This window comes from Trachurus japonicus, chromosome 21 (genome assembly GCF_045865225.1).
Source record: "Trachurus japonicus isolate A0001 chromosome 21, Traja_1.0".
Taxonomy (NCBI): Eukaryota; Metazoa; Chordata; class Actinopteri; order Carangiformes; family Carangidae; genus Trachurus; species Trachurus japonicus.
In genome coordinates this window covers 18,336,765-18,354,875 of record NC_140927.1, presented here as the reverse complement: position 1 = coordinate 18,354,875, position 18,111 = coordinate 18,336,765, and the positions used below count along the sequence as shown (strand labels likewise).

The following is an 18,111-nucleotide window of genomic DNA, read 5'->3' as shown; positions in this document are numbered from 1 at the left end:
ATTGGCCTCGCTTGGTGTCCTCTCTGTAAGTGTAAGAAAGTGCAGTACAGCAGTTGGCTTGTTAGTTGCATGGATGAATTAGATCCTCTTGTACTGTATGAAGTTACCACAAAGAAACATAGAAGAAGCATGGCTGCAAAAAAAAACATAGGGAGTCCAGGCATGTAAATGACTCAAAGAGATGCCAAACTACCACAAACAGGCAGAAAACTACCACAAATGTCCCTTGACCTTGCAGTTGTGGTATGTCTGTATTAGTATGATTTTCAAACTATCAATGTTAAGTCTAGAAGAGGTCAGTTTTATCTACTTTCATACATAATGCAGTTGTGGAACAATCTACAAGTTGATTAGCATCACAGATCTCGTGTTGGCTATCATGGACATGGAAATAAATTCTCTATATGTGGATACTGTGTCAGAGGATTTTTCTTCGACAAAATCTGCATGATGATGCCAACTTAATGTCACTGACTTCCTTTGCCTGGTGACAAGACTGCAGCAGTGATTTTCAACTGGAGCTTTTGTGGCAGAGTTTTGGATGCCATACTATGAATGATGGGAAGGGGGGAGCCAGCTTTCTGCCAAACTTCCACAGGGTTAAGTGTTATAATGATTTTGTACATTTCAAGCCCCAAAGAGTTTGTGATCTTGCTGCCTGTCAGTGTTGCTTCATGTATCTAACCATCATCTCTGCACTTAAAACTGTGTGCTGAATGCAAATGACTCAGTGTAGAGGCTACAGTCCTCACTGCAGTTGGCCCCGGTTCGAATCCCGCACCGAGCAGCCCTTTCCTGCATGTCATTCCCCCTCTCTCTGCATCCCCATTTCCTGTCTCTCTCAACTGTACTGTCCATTAAAAGGCATAAAAAGCCCCCAAAATATAATTAAGAAAGAAAAAAAAGAATCAAACAAGAATCAAATTAGCCCAGTTAAATTACTGCTGCATCACTGATTACTAATTCACAGTATTTTGTACAGCCAGACTTCTGCATTTTTTCAAATTCTAGTGTGGATCCCAATGTTTCTCAATGTAACCTACAACATTTCAGACTAATTGTGATGGAAATAGGCTACATTGAAAATAAAATGCTAACCATTAAGAACATTCACCAAGTGTAGAAATATCATATGAAGCTACAGTGAAAAGCTATACTCTCTGACAGGCCAGAATAAGATAATGATGTAAAAACTTTGTCAAATGGTGTAGTCCTATGTGATGCAGGAGCTTACAGAGACATAAGAAAACTATACATTTCAGAATGTGGTGTAAATATCACATTCGGTTAGCAAATTACATTTTGACTGCAAAAAAGTTAAGCTAAGTTGATAGGCTACTGGCCAACATGCTTTTAACTGTGGTTCTCAAAGAGGGGGGTCAGTCCCCTATGGTGTATCTTCTGAGACAAAACTATCCTGTATGCTACATTTAGAAGTCATGGGTCTGAGGAATTTAAAAAGGAATGCAAATTTGTGATATTGTAGTGTTCTAGGGTCATCTCAAAAGTAGGCTAGGTAAAACAAGCTTATGAGTAGGCTAACTGCCCACACTCGAATACAAATGTTGTATTAACACTGTAATGTAGCTAATATTGCTACAAATACGATTTTGATACTTAAACATGTTGTTTATAAAGTTAATAAATAGCATAAGTAAAGGACAGCCAAGTCAAAGAGCCTGTGACTGGAGAGGTTGAGGTTCCAGCTGCGGCCGCTAGATGGTGCTGTTGCTCCACCGGGGGCTCCGGGGCTGCTGAGAAGGTGGAGGTGCAGCACCTCCTTCATTGTCTGAGTAAAGGCACCAGGAGTGGATCTGCCGCTTGGTTCAATGTAATCCGGTCCCTTCCCGGCTCACTCGCTCAGTCGTCCGCCATGGCGACCGCAGAAAGCCTCCTCTCCGGCACGAGCAGCATCTAAAACTCAACCGGGATTCTTTCTATATTTTCTGCCACTGCCGCTGGACGTGGATGTAAAACCTCCTTTCAGCAGGGACGTAGGCTACGTACGTGTGGATAAGCCCGCATTTCGAGAGAAGGGTAAGAATCGTGCGGCCAAGTCCTCTCTCTGGTTGTGTGCTCTTAAGGGAAGTGATTCAACTTGTTTGAGGAGATTAGGGTTAAGTCCTGGGAGTATCTTTGCCGTGTTGTTTTGTGATCCTGTGGATTTCGAAGGAGGGAAATAAGTATCACTCTGTGTGGAAAAGCTTCATTTGCAGCCAGTAATATCTATCCTCCAGCGTGCGTTGCATTGCACAAGATATATAACCTTAGCTGCATGGATGTGTGCAAACGCTGCAGTCCCTGATGTTTCATAGCTGCTGTGAAATACCTCATTCCTCCGTGTGACTATATGTAGGCTAATTGATTTAAAAAATGTCGTCAGGAAGTGTGCCTGTTAGCCTATATCTGTCACTTAGTTTCCAGAGGTTGTCCAGGTGAGTCCAGCCTGTGCATGTATGTCACATCTACTGTACTGTCTTGATAATGTCCTGAGGATTACAGCAGACTGCTCTATTAACCTACATTACATTAATGGTGTGAACACTGCCAGACCATGTGAGGTGAGTCTACATTGGAGGGAAAGACCACACTCAGTGCTGCTGGATCTCACCATTTGCTGCACTATGTCCTCAGTCATTCATGCTTTTTAAATGGCAGCCCGGCTCTAGTTACAACATGCATGTATCCTGTTGGTTGTCAGTCTTTTCACTAGAAGAACACATGTCAAGCTGCCAGTAATGAAGTGGGAACAATATTGATTCATGCAATGCCAGCCACACCCAGGTATCAGTGTCTGTGTTGCAGAATACAGAGGAAATTGAGCTCTTCTTTTTTTGTTTGTTTTGTTTTTTTGCTTTTTGGAAGTTCCTTCAGGTAGACAGCTGGCTTTATCAGCCCCGGCCTCTGGCCATTCAGCTGTCATTAAAGGATTCCAGCTGTGCAGCACTGGACCGCATTGAGGGGCCCCTGTGTGCTCCTCCACACAGAGGAGCCACTGTTACAACCCCACAGACCCTAAGCCAGCAGCCACAGGCCCACGTTACACTCTTGTGGGGAATTTCAAGCAAACAAGTTCAAAGGCAGCAGGGTTTAACCTGAGAAACACTCAGGGGTCTGTAAATGTCCCTCTGGTATTGTATACTGGGTGACTGTGCTTTATGTCACACCGTGGCTCTGGGAACGAGGTGGCAGCTGTACAACTGGTGCCTTATTTGTGCGTTTGTTTGGACCTGAGGTACCTATTCAGAGGAACACACAGACCTAGACTCATGACCGGCTGATTCATGATCTCTGGTGCAGGGGAGGGGATGTGTGGGCTGAAATAATCACTGTCTACTCTTTCACTGGCCTCTGTTTCACTGGTGCTCTGTTTGAGGAGTGTCCTGTTACGTGGCATGCATGTGCAGGTCATACGAATTTACTGACTCAACATGAAACGCTTGCCAATAATGACGGCAAGGGCCGGGGAGTGATGACTGTGTGAAGATCAAATGTCATAAATGACTGGGCCTTTAATCGAAAAATATGCCTGTTTCCATCCACGCCCCCAGTGACAGCATTAGGTCTGGTTTCCATCAACCCAAGGGAGTGTTTGCACTTAAGATAGAAAACCAGAGTATCTTGCATCCATTGCTCTGTGACGACAGTGCACAGACAGGTGCAAATGATGAAAAACATAACCTCATGGCTGTAAGGATGGGAATTAACAGCATCTTAGTCAATATGAATCTGCTTGAATCCCCTTCAAAGTCTTAACATTTTCACTGTAGGAAGTTATGAATAAATTCACAAAAATTCACTTATTTAACACTAAGACAGATTACATATTTCATTCTCATTAGCTGAATTGCTCTTTAGTAAAGAAAAATCAGAGAGCAGATATGCAACCAGCTATTGAAACACAGCCCTAGGTAGCAGTGCTAATGAGTTAGGCTAATGGTAATAATTGGACAATTGGCAAAAGTTTCAATAATCACACTGTTTCATGTCATTCATCAGGGGAAAATGCCAGAGATTTGCTGTTGACAGTCTGTTTTTGCAAAATGAATGGTCAAATTATCATTAGTTGTAGCCTTATATGTTTGCCCTGTGACATTTGACTTTATTCATCAGTTCTACACCCATCTGCAGTGTGTGACCAGGAACTTTTGCCTCGGCTCTTCTAAGCATCATCAGACATAATTCGGTGTATCCACTGTCCTTGGCCTATTTTCTCTATGCACTCTACTGGATTACATTATCCACTCCTTTTAAAATGCCTTATTCAGCTTTCAGCTTAAACTTGGCACCTCTGCAGTGGCTGAACAACTGCCCACTGACTTCAGTGGTCTGATGAACCACTTGGTGAGGTCTTGGGATGACATCAGCCTGCTGGAATGTGTAATGAAGAGAGAATTAAGCAGGACAGCAGTGCCTAGAGGGATCTGGCTGTGAATACATGGGGGGGGGGGGGCTCATGTACTCATGTGCTTATGTGTCAATTCACAATGAATGAGTCCATGACTTTGTACAAACACAGCTCTCCTCCACCTGGGACATACACAGAGTGACACTGCAGATTATTACAAATTCTGCACCTCAGCCGATGTCTGAATATAACAATGGTCCCCACTGTTGTTGGAGGCAGTGGGGCCATGGTTTCCTACATTTTTGTCATACCCCCACCCACACAGTACTGTCAAATGAATAGTATCGTCCCTTATTATAACAATTGAAATGCCCTTTAGGACTATTTACCATTTGCTCTTCATTATTTCAATAATTGATCCATTTTTTTTGCCATTTCACCTTCTCCTTCACCTTAGTAACCATTCCGAATAGTTTTTATTCAATACTTTTTATTATACTTTATTTTACATTATGTATCTAGATAAACCCCAGCCGTTTAGCTATCCACTCCTACTGCCATCTTTAGCTATTTTGCTATTTATCCCTTATTTTTTAGCTAACTACTGTTTGTCTGCTAACAGTTTGAAATCACAATTTGTGTATATGAATCATAATTGAATCACTTATTGCCATATCTCATCTAACCTTTGTTAATTGTTAAATAGAAGCATTTCTATCTCTATCTAGCAAAAGAGCAATATGTGGACTCCACCTGTGTAGTTTTTGGACACAAATTCACCACCGCTGCAGTCAGACCTGATGCCCTTGACGTCTGTGAAAACCTACATATACCCACATGTCTGTGTCTTTGGCTCTTCCTTTTACAACTTCCTGAATCGATTGTCATTGTATTGACTCTTTGATTTTTTCACTCTGGCCTTGTGGCTCGTTTGTCAAATCAAATTACTGCTGCCTGATTTCTGCTTTGAAATCAAGAACATGCTTGGATCTTCTTTTTTTTAACAGTAATTGGTTCTCCCACAGGCAGCAATTATCAACCATTAGCTGTGAGTGCAAATACTGCATTTGCAATTACTCTGTTAGTGTGACACAGAAGGTTGTGCAGCCTGTCCTCTGGGCCCTGGTGCATTCATTGTGTTTCACCTGCTGCAGCACCAGTGCTCTGCAGGAGGAGGCTTCATACAGCTACTGTTTCTTTTCTTTTTCTTTTTTTTTTAACAACTCTTCAACTGAACTTTTTTCGTGTTCATGTGTATGTGATGGATGTGAACATGTTTTTGTGTCTCTGACTTATCTGTCTTCTCTGCAGGCTGGGCAGTAAGCAGTGCGGTGCACCATGGTAGAGCCAGACCCAGAACCAATGGCCTCTGGAGCAGGGCAGCGTCTCGGAGCCCCGGAGACTCTTGGCATCAGTACGTTGGACCCCGGGCACAGACCTCCGGCCATGCCCCCTGGACGACAAGTTACCATCAGGGTCCGTATGTTGGACGACACAGAGGAGCTCTTTGACATCTCGGTGAGTTGTTATTCTCATCTTGCCCGGGCCTGTTCCTTGGTAGGAATACTAATGCCAAAATGTGATTCTTCATTATTGCACAATAGCCAAGAAGCATTTCCCATTTTCGTCAGAGCAGCAACAGACTGTTAACAGGTTGGCATGGCAACTGCATGATGTTGAATGCATGGATGAAACTGGAGGGGTTTTTTGCACAATGCCAAGGTTCTTCCTGTATATTATGTTGGTATTTTCTGATCATTGCTTCCAAGAGTCTAAACCATTTTTTCTTCCATCATGGCCTTCTGACAGCCTCTCAGATTTTCTTTGGAAAATACATGTTTCTGTGTTGGTCCACTGGAGTGCTGATGGTGTGTGAGAACTGTTGGTGCTTTCCTAAATAATGAGGGGAAAGCAGGCGGGTACTCAGAACACACAACAGAACTTTTTGGATGTATCTGAATGGGAATGGCTGCCATTCCATTCATAATTTCAGGATTTAGAGGATTAACTTTCTCATCACAGAGATCTAAATATAGACAGACTAATCCATTTACACAAGATTAGAGCTAAAAATAAGATACTACTTGTTAAATACTAATTATTATAATGATTGTTATCATTATCATTATTATTATTATTATTATTATTATTATTATTATTATTATTATTATAAACAGATAATACAGTCTTTAAAAAAAACCTGATGAGTTGAGTTTTATTTATTTATGTATCCCATAGTAACCAATTTGAGAATAATGCCATAAACCCTCTATAGTGTCTTAAGAAGACACAAGATGGCCTAATGCCAATCCAGGCTTTGATTTTAGAGAGTACACCACTGTCCCAGAATCAGAGACATGACGTCTATTGCCATATGCACCACATTGTTGTGTCTCCCTTTTAAACAGATGTCAATCCAGCTTTATTACTAACTCTGCTGCTGGTATTAAGGCGGAACAGCAATACCCCCAATTCTCATTGTGAGAAAAGGCTGTGTAAAGCAGCTGTAGACATGCTAGGTAAATCAAAAACGTAAAGAGAGTTGGATGAAGTCGTAGTTGGTCATGGTTGACACTTGACAGTAAGAAAATATGTAAGATATTCCCAGCCTTATTCTTTATGGTGACGAGAAGATGATAAGATACATTGCACACTTTCCCCCAGTATTCCTCTGAAATTGCGGTGTTTTTGAAAGGTGTCCTCCGATGTTGATTTAATGGCAGAAATACAGGGTGGAGTAAGTGAAAAGACTGTTATTTGTCTCGGAATAGAAAAACTGGCCAAACTCTGTGACCACAATCCTTTCCGCCTGGAATGGAGGAGCAGCTGAGCTCTACTGACAGTTAGTGAGTGTGCAGCGCAGGATGGATGTGTTCTTCTGGCTGGTTTCCCAAGGCAGTATGGATAAATGTTGTTTCTAAAGCTAGCGGCGGAGCTGCCTGTGCATGACTGCTAATCTGTCCAATGGTATCATGTGTTGCACTAAATACTAAAGGCCCAGCAGATTCTCACATCAAGATCCCATTTGATTGCCCCCATTTAACCCACATTATTTTTTAGTTAGGTGAGGAGGTAGAGCCTAATTTATCTTTCGTTAACAAGACAAGATTCTTGGGAAACTTGCTCAGTATGCGCGGTTTCTAAGACGGCGAGCTTATGTGCTGCACCTGCATTTAGCTTTGTGTTTTCTATCATTAGAACAACCAGTATCCCGATGCCTACAGCTGATATGAGGCAGAGCAGGTGAGGAAGGGATTTTATTCAGTCTGCTTTAGGATAAACTGTAAAAACCTGCAATGAATCTCAACTCTCTAATGAGATGTCAACCTCAGAGTTTGGTTCACATACAGAAGGTTTTTATAAACTCTTATAGTGTCCCTGTTGAAAACCGTGCACCGTTTAAGTTCTCAATGTAAATTAAGTTTATCTTCTTAGTTAGTTTGATGCAAAGATTGAATGAAATACCAACATTGTGTCTGGGATAAAAGAAGCCCTATAGTGAGATGTTGCACAGGAAGTACAGTATGATTCATACATGTTCCTGGCTTTCTCTTGCTGTGGCCCTAACAGAGCTGTGATGGTATGGAGCTGTAGTGATGAGGAGCTAGATAAACACTGTGTCGCTGCAGCAGGCAGGCGAGGTGCTGCTCAGGAGAGGGTAACAAAAGGCCCCTGCTGACAGAAAGCTTTATTCATGCTCAATTTAACACACATTATATCCTCTATCTCAAGCCAGCGCTTGAGATAAAAATCTCAGTGAGCTTGATATTGTTTTTGCCCAGAGGTGTCCAAAGAGTACATTTTCCTCAGTCATCAGGTCACATTCAGGAAAGAACTGTTCTCCTAAAAGAAAAAAGAAAAGTGCAAGACAGGAAACATGCTCAGGTTTTCACCTTTAGTCCAATGTAACAGCTGTGTCCTTTCTCATGTTATACTGTATATAAATTCAATTTACTGGGTGCTTTAAGCTCCTAAGGAGACACAATGGGTATATGACATTGCAGATGTGTCCAGCTGATGAAACATTTTCCCTTTGAAGGCATAGATACCTGACAAGAATTTAATTTGGCACGGGTGTTTGGATGCTTGGAGCGAGTTGCTTAAATTTAACGGTTTAACATTTTTTACCTTACTGAGTTCCACAATCTCCTTTTTTTGGGCCCAGCTGTGAGAGAAGATACAAAAAACATACGTCAACTTGGCTCAGATCCTGCTGATATTAATCTCTCCCCCTGCAGCAGCAAAGTGAGATAAGTGCATGGTCTACAAAACACAACTGTCAAGCAATTATCTCGTCTTTTATTTAGCAACGGGGCGACACGCCGCATTGTTTGAGAAATAGCAGTTAATCCCAGACGATTTCGTATAGTCAGAGAGTGACCCAAGGGAGGACGTGTTTTATGCGTCTTCTTTGAGACAACAGAAAAATGGCTAACCTCACCCTGTCATTGATACTGAAGGCTTCAGCTCAGCTCCTCTGGTTCAGGGGGGTAAGTTTCCACCTCAGCGGGCAGAGTATCAGATGGTTGAGAAACAAAAAGGGGCCATCGAGCCATCTCGTGGGTCACATACCATGCTGTGGCCTAGTTAGCACGCTGGCTGTGAACACCCTTGTGTTGATGCTGATGATGTTTGGCTGGACAGCAGATGAGTGGCATTGATTAAAAAAACAACAACAACAAAAAACCAACCACACTTGAGCCAAAATATCAGTCTGGTTTCATATTTTCATCTTTTTTTTTTTTTTTTTGGAGGAATAATTTTTCAAATTGAAATCAGAGGCTTTCTTCTGCCTGCTGTGCTTGTGCAGGGTTCAGTAGAGCAGGAAATCCAGACTGTAGCCCTCCGTCTGTCTTCCACTCCTTGGGCTAACACACGCCGACATCGTCTGCAATGATGTTTTGATGCTTATGTTTGCTGATGGCTGGTGGAAGCTCTGCAGAAGTTGCCTGTGAGGAGTGTGATTGTAGTGTGGATGTAGGGGTTAGAAAGGAGGGGGATGGGATGATGATGATGGCAGAGCGGAGGGAGGAGAGTCATGCTCATTCCTGTGAATGAAGGAAGCAGTCAGGCTCCATTGGCCAATCCTTACTGGTAGAATACGAAACTAATACAACTGAACATGTAACCAATTCAGCGGCTGACATTAGCAGCACAGGCAGTAACTATTAGAAATTCAGACACACACTGTCTCTCTCACTTTACACTACTACTTCTGTTCTTCCTCTCTAACTATAATGAGCCACGGAGGACTGCAGTCTGTCCTCTCCAGCCATCGCTTTATCCATTACAGTCATGGCACAGCCCTTGTAAAAGGCTGCTGTGCAGAGAAAAAAAAAATCCTGAATTCATTAATTACAGAAAGACCTTCATCTTTTGGCATTTTCATTTGCTTTCCATATGAGATTTTCACCCAGCACACTCTCATTAGACTGCAGTTTATTAATTTTGCTTTCCTAATTACCAGTAAAGGCAACATCAGATTAATACACAGGCACAAGTAAAAGATATTTTTAACTACACTTGGTCGATCCACCACTTTGGTCCAAATGAGAATATCTCAGTAACTCTGGGATGGATTGTTGTGAAATGTTGCACAGACATTTGTGGCTCCCAGAGGACGAGTCCTAATGATTCTTGTGATCCACTTAGTTTAGTTCTAGTGCCACTGTGAGGTTAACTTTTTTATATTTTGGTTCATTATCCCAGCAATGGGATATTATTAGAGTTTTGTATAGACATTCATGGTTCTCTTACAATGGATCTTTGTGACTTTAGTGATCACCTGACTTTCCTCTAGCAACACCAGCAGGCCAAAATGTTTTCAGTGAAATATCGGTACTATATGCATTTCTGTATGAATTTAAATGCACACAATATGTACAATGAATCCTAATTACATTAATGAGGAGTAGCACTGTCTGTCACTTCATGGCCTGGGGCCATTCTGTGTGGAGTTTGCATGTTCTCTGCATGGGTTCTCTCCAGCATCCCCCACATGTGTGATGTCAAGTTGATTGGATGATAGACCCATGTGGTGAGACCATCCAAGGTGTAACCTTTCCCCTCGCTCTGTGTCAGCTGGGATTGGTTCCAGCCCCTGTGCAACCATGCATGGATTTAGGTGTATAGCCGATGGATGGATGGATGGATAGATGGATGGATGGATAGATGGATGGACATTAATGAGCTGTACTTTGTATCCAGTGCTTAAGCAAATGTCGGCTTGCTAATATGCTAAGATGACAATCATGGTAAACCTGCTAAACATCAGCATATTAGCACGTAATTGTGAGCATGTTGATGCTAGCATTGTTCCTAATAAGCAACAATGTCACAGAGCTGCTACCAATGACTCTGGACCGCTTGTTGTTTCACTTTCACTGCAAAGCCACACGACATTGTACATCATTAGCACGGGGCATGGAGAGAAATGTTCCCGTATTGTTTTCTGAACGCAGCTTGTAGTAGGTGGGGAGCATCAAAGCTGCGTTTGGGGGGTTTGTTGATACTCCCAGCATTAGCGTTTGATCAGCGAGTTCACATCACAAATCGGTGGATAAAGATAAACATGTTTGCGGACACCCCTCCTAGCTGTGTTTGTACTCACTTGATGTTGCTCTGTAATAATCCATCATTGTAACACACAAAACTCTGATATTTCTCCAGATCCAAGAAAACACTGAAGCCAGCCTTTGTCTACTGGAGTTTCTCAGATACATATGCAATGTAAAGCCCTCTCTTTATCCTTGCATGAGGCAGGTCTGGGCTTGAACTTCTGGGTCTCAATGATATTGACTCCAGACTTCATGTGACAGGGTGTAATTCATCTTTTACTGAGAAGCTGACCACGCTCTCAATGCTTCATTCCCATGGCTGGATCCGGTAGTTCATCGCCACCATCTCCAACATTAGTCACAGCAGATCAGATATGGGTGAGATGCGCACAAAGAATCAGTTTCTGACTATCTATGTGTTTTTTTTTAGCTCCCAGTGTTTGTAAGTAGCTATATTTAACCTAATTGTGGCCACGCAAAATAGGATCTGATGCTCAGGGAGTTTCCCCTTTCCCATAACTAAAGCATGTTTTCAGAAACTGTACTGAGAAACCAAGCCAGCAGAGACCACCCAGGCTAAAGGGGTGGGGGGGGGGTGGGGGGTGCGGGCTATGTCACAAAGGGAAGGCCTCTCGCACCAATCCAGAGGTTTTACCATCATCCAACCACTCGACCACTCATTTTCTCCATACGCTGTCACCCCGTTCATTGTGACTGGAGACAATTAGAGCAGCTCCACTGTGCCTTGCTATCAGCTGAATGGCAATGAGGTCCTGACTTAATGAGGAGAAACATGATGAAGGGCTTCTTTCAGCTCTGTTCATATGTTTCCTCTATGACCAGCAGTGTTAAGGGGGAGCTGGGATGTGGTTTCCACCTGTAGATCAATTCTCACTTTCTCACAGACGGTCTGTGTATTAGAGAGGTGCATGAGTAGCTAAATTTCCAGCACGGATCTGAATACCAATTACTTAATTAGTCGGATTGGCTAATGCCGCGAACGCCGATCAGGCTACTTATTAAATTTGACATTGATGCCAATGCTATTAGTATACAATAAAGTGAATTAACTACATGGATTTATGCGTCAATCATGTTCTTATACTCAAATTGTGGAGAATGTAAACATACTGCAGATGTTTTCCCTCACAACAGAGGTGGTAATCCCATTGATTTAAACATACTTGTTGATGCTTCAGAGCTAAATGATTGGTTGATGGATTGATTGGTCAATTGACAGGAAATGAAACAGCGACACATTTTTAGTCAAATTTCAAGCAAATATGCCAATGCCACTGCAACTTCAGAATCTCATTTGTAAGGATGTGGTGCTTTTGTCTCTTTTGATAATAAAATGAATTTTTTTTTTCTGACATTTTATCAACCAAAGGATTAAGCAATTATAGAAACAGAGATTAGCAGATTAGTTGCTAGTGAAAACAATCACGAGTTGCAGCATTTACTGCAGATGTATTATGCTCAAAATGGATACATAGTTTTTTAATCGATTCTTGTGTTCTGGTGTTTGTCTCTTTTGTTTGTTGTTTTCAATCATGATGTGTGAGCGATGTTTCTGTCTCATGTACTTCTGCAGCAGTTTGTTCCTTAAAATGGGAAATCGCCATTGGGTTTTCACGCTGTCCCTCGCTGATTTGGTGGCATCTTGTTTGTTTTTTAGCTGTTATTAGGAAATATTACTCTTAAATTGACTGGTTTAAGCGCTATCCTGCAGCATGTGCAACTCATACAACTATGCAAACCTCACACGCATGTGGGGAAAACCCTCATGGATTCCAACTTCCGCGCGGCCAGACAGGTTGACATAATTGAAATTCAACACGCATGTTGTTTGTGCATATTTCAGACCACCAGACGCCCTGGCTATCTCCTGTTTCTTGTTGTGTACTCTCAAATATGACATGTCGACTGTAAAGGAAGGCAGAGCACAGAGGGAGGGGGACCGTTTAGTCTCGAAGCAGTGTGCTAAATCCGGTTAAACTCAGAGCTGTGGTGGGGACACGGTCTGGTTCCCCAGCCTCACAGCGCTTTAGGGAGGGGAGAGAGAAAAAAAAACTGACAGAGGTGGCGGTTGAGTGATTTGAGCACAGAGGATGATTTGGCACCAATATTTCTTGATGAGCTGTCATTGGCTGGATATGAATACAAATGGGATTTGATTGGCTGTGAGAGCATTCAGGAGGATGGAGCAGCGGCTATGCAGCCCCAGAGCAACGAATCCAATTCTCCCCTACATTTTACACCATGTCAATGAGTTTTCTAAATCCATTACTGTCACTCCCATTCCGCTAATATGAGTCATGCACGGGTAACAGTGAGATCTATTTAGATGAACTGCGCTGTGACTGCAGCACTCCTGTAATACAGACGGTTGGTTTTAGCTCTACACACTGAATTTTAAAGAGAGCTATGTATAGGTGCAAAGAGGTAGATGGTGACCATGGCAATCCCCCCCACCCCTATAGAATAAGCTTGTCTTCAGAGAGAGTCGTGAAGAAAGGAGTGCAAGAGACAATGTACAAATAAATAGCGTGGCTCGGATTTTTATCCCCCATGTCACCCGAGAAAGTGTTTGCAGCCTGACTGGGGAGACAATCAAAGCGAGGCCTTGATACAGCACAGAGGCTGGGAATTGCCAGCACTCAGGCATCTGATGTTTGTCACTGCTGTCTGCTCTGCTAACATATTGCATTTGTTCACTTTTGGGAGCCTGAAAATAGAAACATTTCTCCCTTAAACTGCGATGTCCCAGTGGTAATACTTCAGCCCACTTTAATCTGTGTTGATTCTCTCTTAGAAAACACACGCAGCTACTTTACGTGGCCTCCTGCCATCGGAAGGAATTACGCGTCGCTCGCCCGTGCGTCCCTCCCCGTCGCCGCTGCTAGAAAGCGCTTTGTTGCCACCGCTGCCGCGACCTTTGAGCTACAGTACTAACAGTAACACTCCCTCTGAGGTGGGGCTGGGGAGGAGGAGAGGGGACCTTGGGTTTTCCTAAGGATGATGCTCTTTTCTGTGAACTCACATCGCTCCGAATTTTCAACACCATTGCAAGTTCGTCTTTGAAAAGGCCAAGCGGAATCACGCTGGTCTATGTGTGGGGGGTTGCCATGGCTACACACAGAGCAGGATGAGGAGCGTCTGAGCCGGGGGTTGCTGTGCCGCAGAGTTCTGTCTTCCACTGATATCTGCCGTGAAGGAGTGGATGGGGGTGGTGGAGAAGGGGAGTGTGTGTGTGTGTGTGTGTGTGTGTGTGTGTGTGTCTCCATGCAGAGCATTAATGCGAGTGTGGTGTGCAAGTATGGGGATACGCTGCTGCACACCAATTATGACTAACATATTCAGGAGACACAGGGTACGTGCGCAAGTTGCTTTTTTGGTATTCAAATCCCCCTCTGACTTAAAATCTGACTGACAATGTGTTTTTTCTTTTTTTTTTTAAAGGATTATTAGCTTCTTATTGGTTTCACTTCTGATTGACCCAGTTCCCCAGAAAGATGGCACAGGGTTTGGAGGGTGGCAAGGATTTGGGGTGACGGGTTGTTGGGAGGGGGGCGACGGAGCTCAGTGTCACCATAAAAATGTAAATGTTAGATTTGGTGTGCCGCTGAAGAGACAGTGCTGTGGTTTTTGAAGGCTCAGACATGCAGCACAAAGATGAAAGCCTTCCTCAGATTTTTTTTTTTCTCTGGTGAATGATACACATTGAAGCTGGAAAATATTAAAAGAGTTAAGTCATGTGACCGTGGTCGTTCATGTTTGTGCCTTGCATCATTCTTGCACTGACTAACTGTCCACCAGAAAAATCCTCTCATACTTTCCTCACGTGAACTCCGAACCCTCCGTTGGCTTTTGTTTCCCATGGCATGAAATGAAAATCCTGCAGCGGGCTGTGATTTCGATGAGGAGGTGGGGAGGTGAGGGGGGTGGGGTGGGTTGGTGATTTCCCACCATCTTCCTCCCTCACATCCTGAAATGTAATTGGGTCGTGGAGCCACAGGAGAGGAGCAACAGTGGGAATTATCTGGTGGCTGATGGCTAAGAATACTAACATGACAGAGGATGCTGGAAACCTGCTTTGATTTGAGACTTAAAGATAAACACAATTTTCATCAAAGCACTACACTGAATTGTTCACATCAGAAAGAGCTCAAACAATGACATATAATAAAATATATTCCCATAGATATTTATATATATAGATGTGGTTTTCAACATATAATTTTTGTTGTGAACGATCAGTATATCCATATCATAATTACACAGGCAGACTACACAACATGCTTGGTCCCATCCCATGTCCTTATTGAAGTGTTGCGATTTAGAGTATGAGAGTATTAGTTAGCAGTTGCAGACAAATCTAAATGGAAACTAAAAGCATTGCATGTATCTTTAAAATGCTGGCTGGTTCTGTTTCTGTCCTCTTAACTAATGATGAGAAAAAGGGACCAAGCCTAAACATCAAAAACTCTGCTGAAAATAGATTTGCATCATGCATTTGGCAAGGGTGTGTGTGTGTGTGGTGGTAGTGGGGTGTCTTGTGCAAGAATATGAGCACTTGACAACTGTTTGAATGGTACTTCTCCATTTTCCATAAAGACCAAGCAAACACACCTGCTGTGTACACAGCCATCGTGGTACAAAAACCCATTTGCCCTGTGCTGTTCATGCAATTTCTTGGGAGGACGGACTGGAATGACACAGAGGTAATGATGAAAGCTGTTGCTGAAGCTGTCAGGTTATGGCTGACAAGTATTATGCTGCACCGGCTTTCTATACTGTGCACAGGTGCTTTGGGAAAAGAGATGCCTTTATAATAAGTCTTGTTCCTATGGTAACCAAGATGAATGTCTCTTTGTGGAAGATGCTCCATGTTTGTTTGGCTCCGACAGCAGTGGAGTCGATTCTATCTGCCTGTGCGACTGTTAACCTGTGTCATTTGCAAAGAAAGGATGAGGCGAATGCAAACATGACGTTTGTTCTCTTTGTGAGGTTTTGTGACAGATGCATGATGGCGGATCCCTCTGACTCTTCATGCCCATGCACATGCATTATTCCACTGCGCAATGCCCTTTGATGGCAGCGTTCAGATCCTTTCATTAAGCTCTGGAGCTGTGGTGCTGAAATTCCACCGACGGAGCAGCAGCAGGGTAGGTAGACATCACAGTTCACGATGGGTGTGGCAGGCAGCGCTGCTCTTAGCTAGCCCTACATTTTCTCTGTGATGTCCTCCTGGTCTCAAATAAAGGGTGAAACCCTCATGGGAACCAGTTTGCCTCAGCTGCACAGCGGCTTCACAGCACCACTGAACCTCTTCAATGAATTATGAATTTCTCATTGAGATTCAGAGGGGCTAATTAACATGTCAGACCAGACTAGCGGTGTGATATCATGGGATTATCCTTATCCTGCGGTGCCTTATTCTACCCCAGGTCCTCCGGCTTCACCTTTCCTGCTCTCATCTCCATGAGTGTTCTTAACAGTTACAGTTACAGAAGGTGTGTTGCTGCACCACATGCTGCTTTTTTCCCCCCCCTATGTTAAATTCTGCCATGCTTCAGCAGTGAGTAAAACAGAAATTGCCGCATTTCAGCCGATTGGTCAGTACTGTAGCTCTGCCTGAGGTGAAGTCCCTCCCATGATGCATTTGCTTGACATGTTGCATATCAGAATTCCTTTCAGATGTACCTGTGCGGCTGAGTCTGCCTCCCACTGCACCCTGGCAGTAATTGAATTTGGGGTCTCCTGGGTGGATAGAGGAGATGTCTGGGAGGGAGAGTCAGGATGAATGAAGCAGAGTCCGTCAGTGTGTGTGTGTGTGTGTGTGAGAAAGAGAAGGAAAGTGAGAAAGAAAAAGGAAGAAGAGACTGAAATCTTAAATCAGTGGCCCCAGCTGCACACATGCCTGCTGGTGAGGTATTGACCTGACAGCGCTGAACCCCACTTAGCCAACAACACTCATTATTAAAGAGGGAACTCTTGCATAAGAAATACAGAAAACAGCAAACAAGAAGATTCAGTTTTTTGTTTTTGCTGTCTTTGTGTGTGTGTGTGTGTGTGTGTGTGTGTGTGTGTGTGTGTGTGTGTGTGTGTGCTCCTTTGACTTCTTCCTTTAGACCAGCCGTTCAAACTGTTGAGCTTTTCTCCGGCTGTCCCTGTTGATAAGTGATGCGCGGAAGTCAGGCTAAAAGAATCAAAGCTCTGTCGGTGGGGGCCGGTGTGGGAATGCCCCTTAATAGATATCAAAGGATGTGTCCCAGGGGACGTCAGCTTTCACACAACCAGCAGGGGCCGGTCTGCTCTGGGCATTTTCGGGTCTCATCAGTGTCATCGGCAAATGACTGCTCCACAGTATCTGTCACCGCAGCTAGTACCTTCAGCAGACCATTGTCAAAGTCATGATGAATCCTTCCTGTTTTGTGTCCTTGGGAGCTGCAGAGGTTGAATAAGGTAAACCACGTAAAGTGCTGGTTCATCTAATACATTTAATGCTGCTGCTGCTCACCTTATGGTTAAATGTTGCTTTAAAGTACACTACAAGGTTGTATTTCTTTTTAGGCCTGTGATTGGATATATATTCTGCTAATATTCTCTGTCCTCCAGAGCAGAATTATGGATTGATTAGCTAATCTTGCTACGTTTTTGCATGGCGACACAGGTCTTGTGGTCTTATTGTGACTCACTTGCCTTATTTCATTTAAGGCCATTACATAGAAATGCTGTCTGGGTGCTCATCCACATAAGTTCATCTGACCTTCTCTAAACAGAGAGGCAGCAAGGAAGCATTTAGCCTAATACAAATTCATCTAATTACTGAAATTACACTTGAACTGTGATAGGTATAGTGATTGTACTGTAGTGCCAAATGGGAACCGCATGGTTTGAATAACACTATTATTAGAAAGTAATGCAGTTTAAGTGTTAATAGTGACCTATATATAACGTTATAACGGTTTACAAAAATGTGACCTTGTGTTCCTCTCATACTGCTGTTTTGTTGGTGATCATAAATATGCATGTGTGTGTATTACACAGTATATCCAGTGAGAAGCAGACAGAGAGAGAGCATGTGGCATAATGTGAGATTAATCCTGGATTAAACGGTGGCTCTTTGAACCCAATATTTACTAAACCAGTATGTTTTGGTAAACATGAAAAGATGGTGGATCTAAACACACAGCCAGTCAC

The 18,111-nt window shown here is 43.1% G+C and overlaps 1 protein-coding gene across 2 annotated transcripts in view; it reads left to right on the top strand.

The window, feature by feature from the left end:
* The first annotated feature begins 1,701 nt into the window (after positions 1–1,701).
* Positions 1,702–18,111, top strand: part of LOC146965056 (FERM, ARHGEF and pleckstrin domain-containing protein 1-like) — a 53,672-nt gene continuing 37,262 nt past the window's right edge. Inside the window, exons 1-2 of one of the 2 annotated variants that reach the window (XM_085766340.1) lie at positions 1,702–2,219; positions 5,660–5,866. In XM_085766340.1, coding sequence (XP_085622466.1) covers positions 5,687–5,866 — 180 coding nt within the window. In that variant the 5' untranslated portion in view covers positions 1,702–2,219; positions 5,660–5,686. The remainder of the gene's footprint in view (positions 2,220–5,659; positions 5,867–18,111) is intronic. The other variant, XM_085766339.1, reaches the window with a different exon arrangement.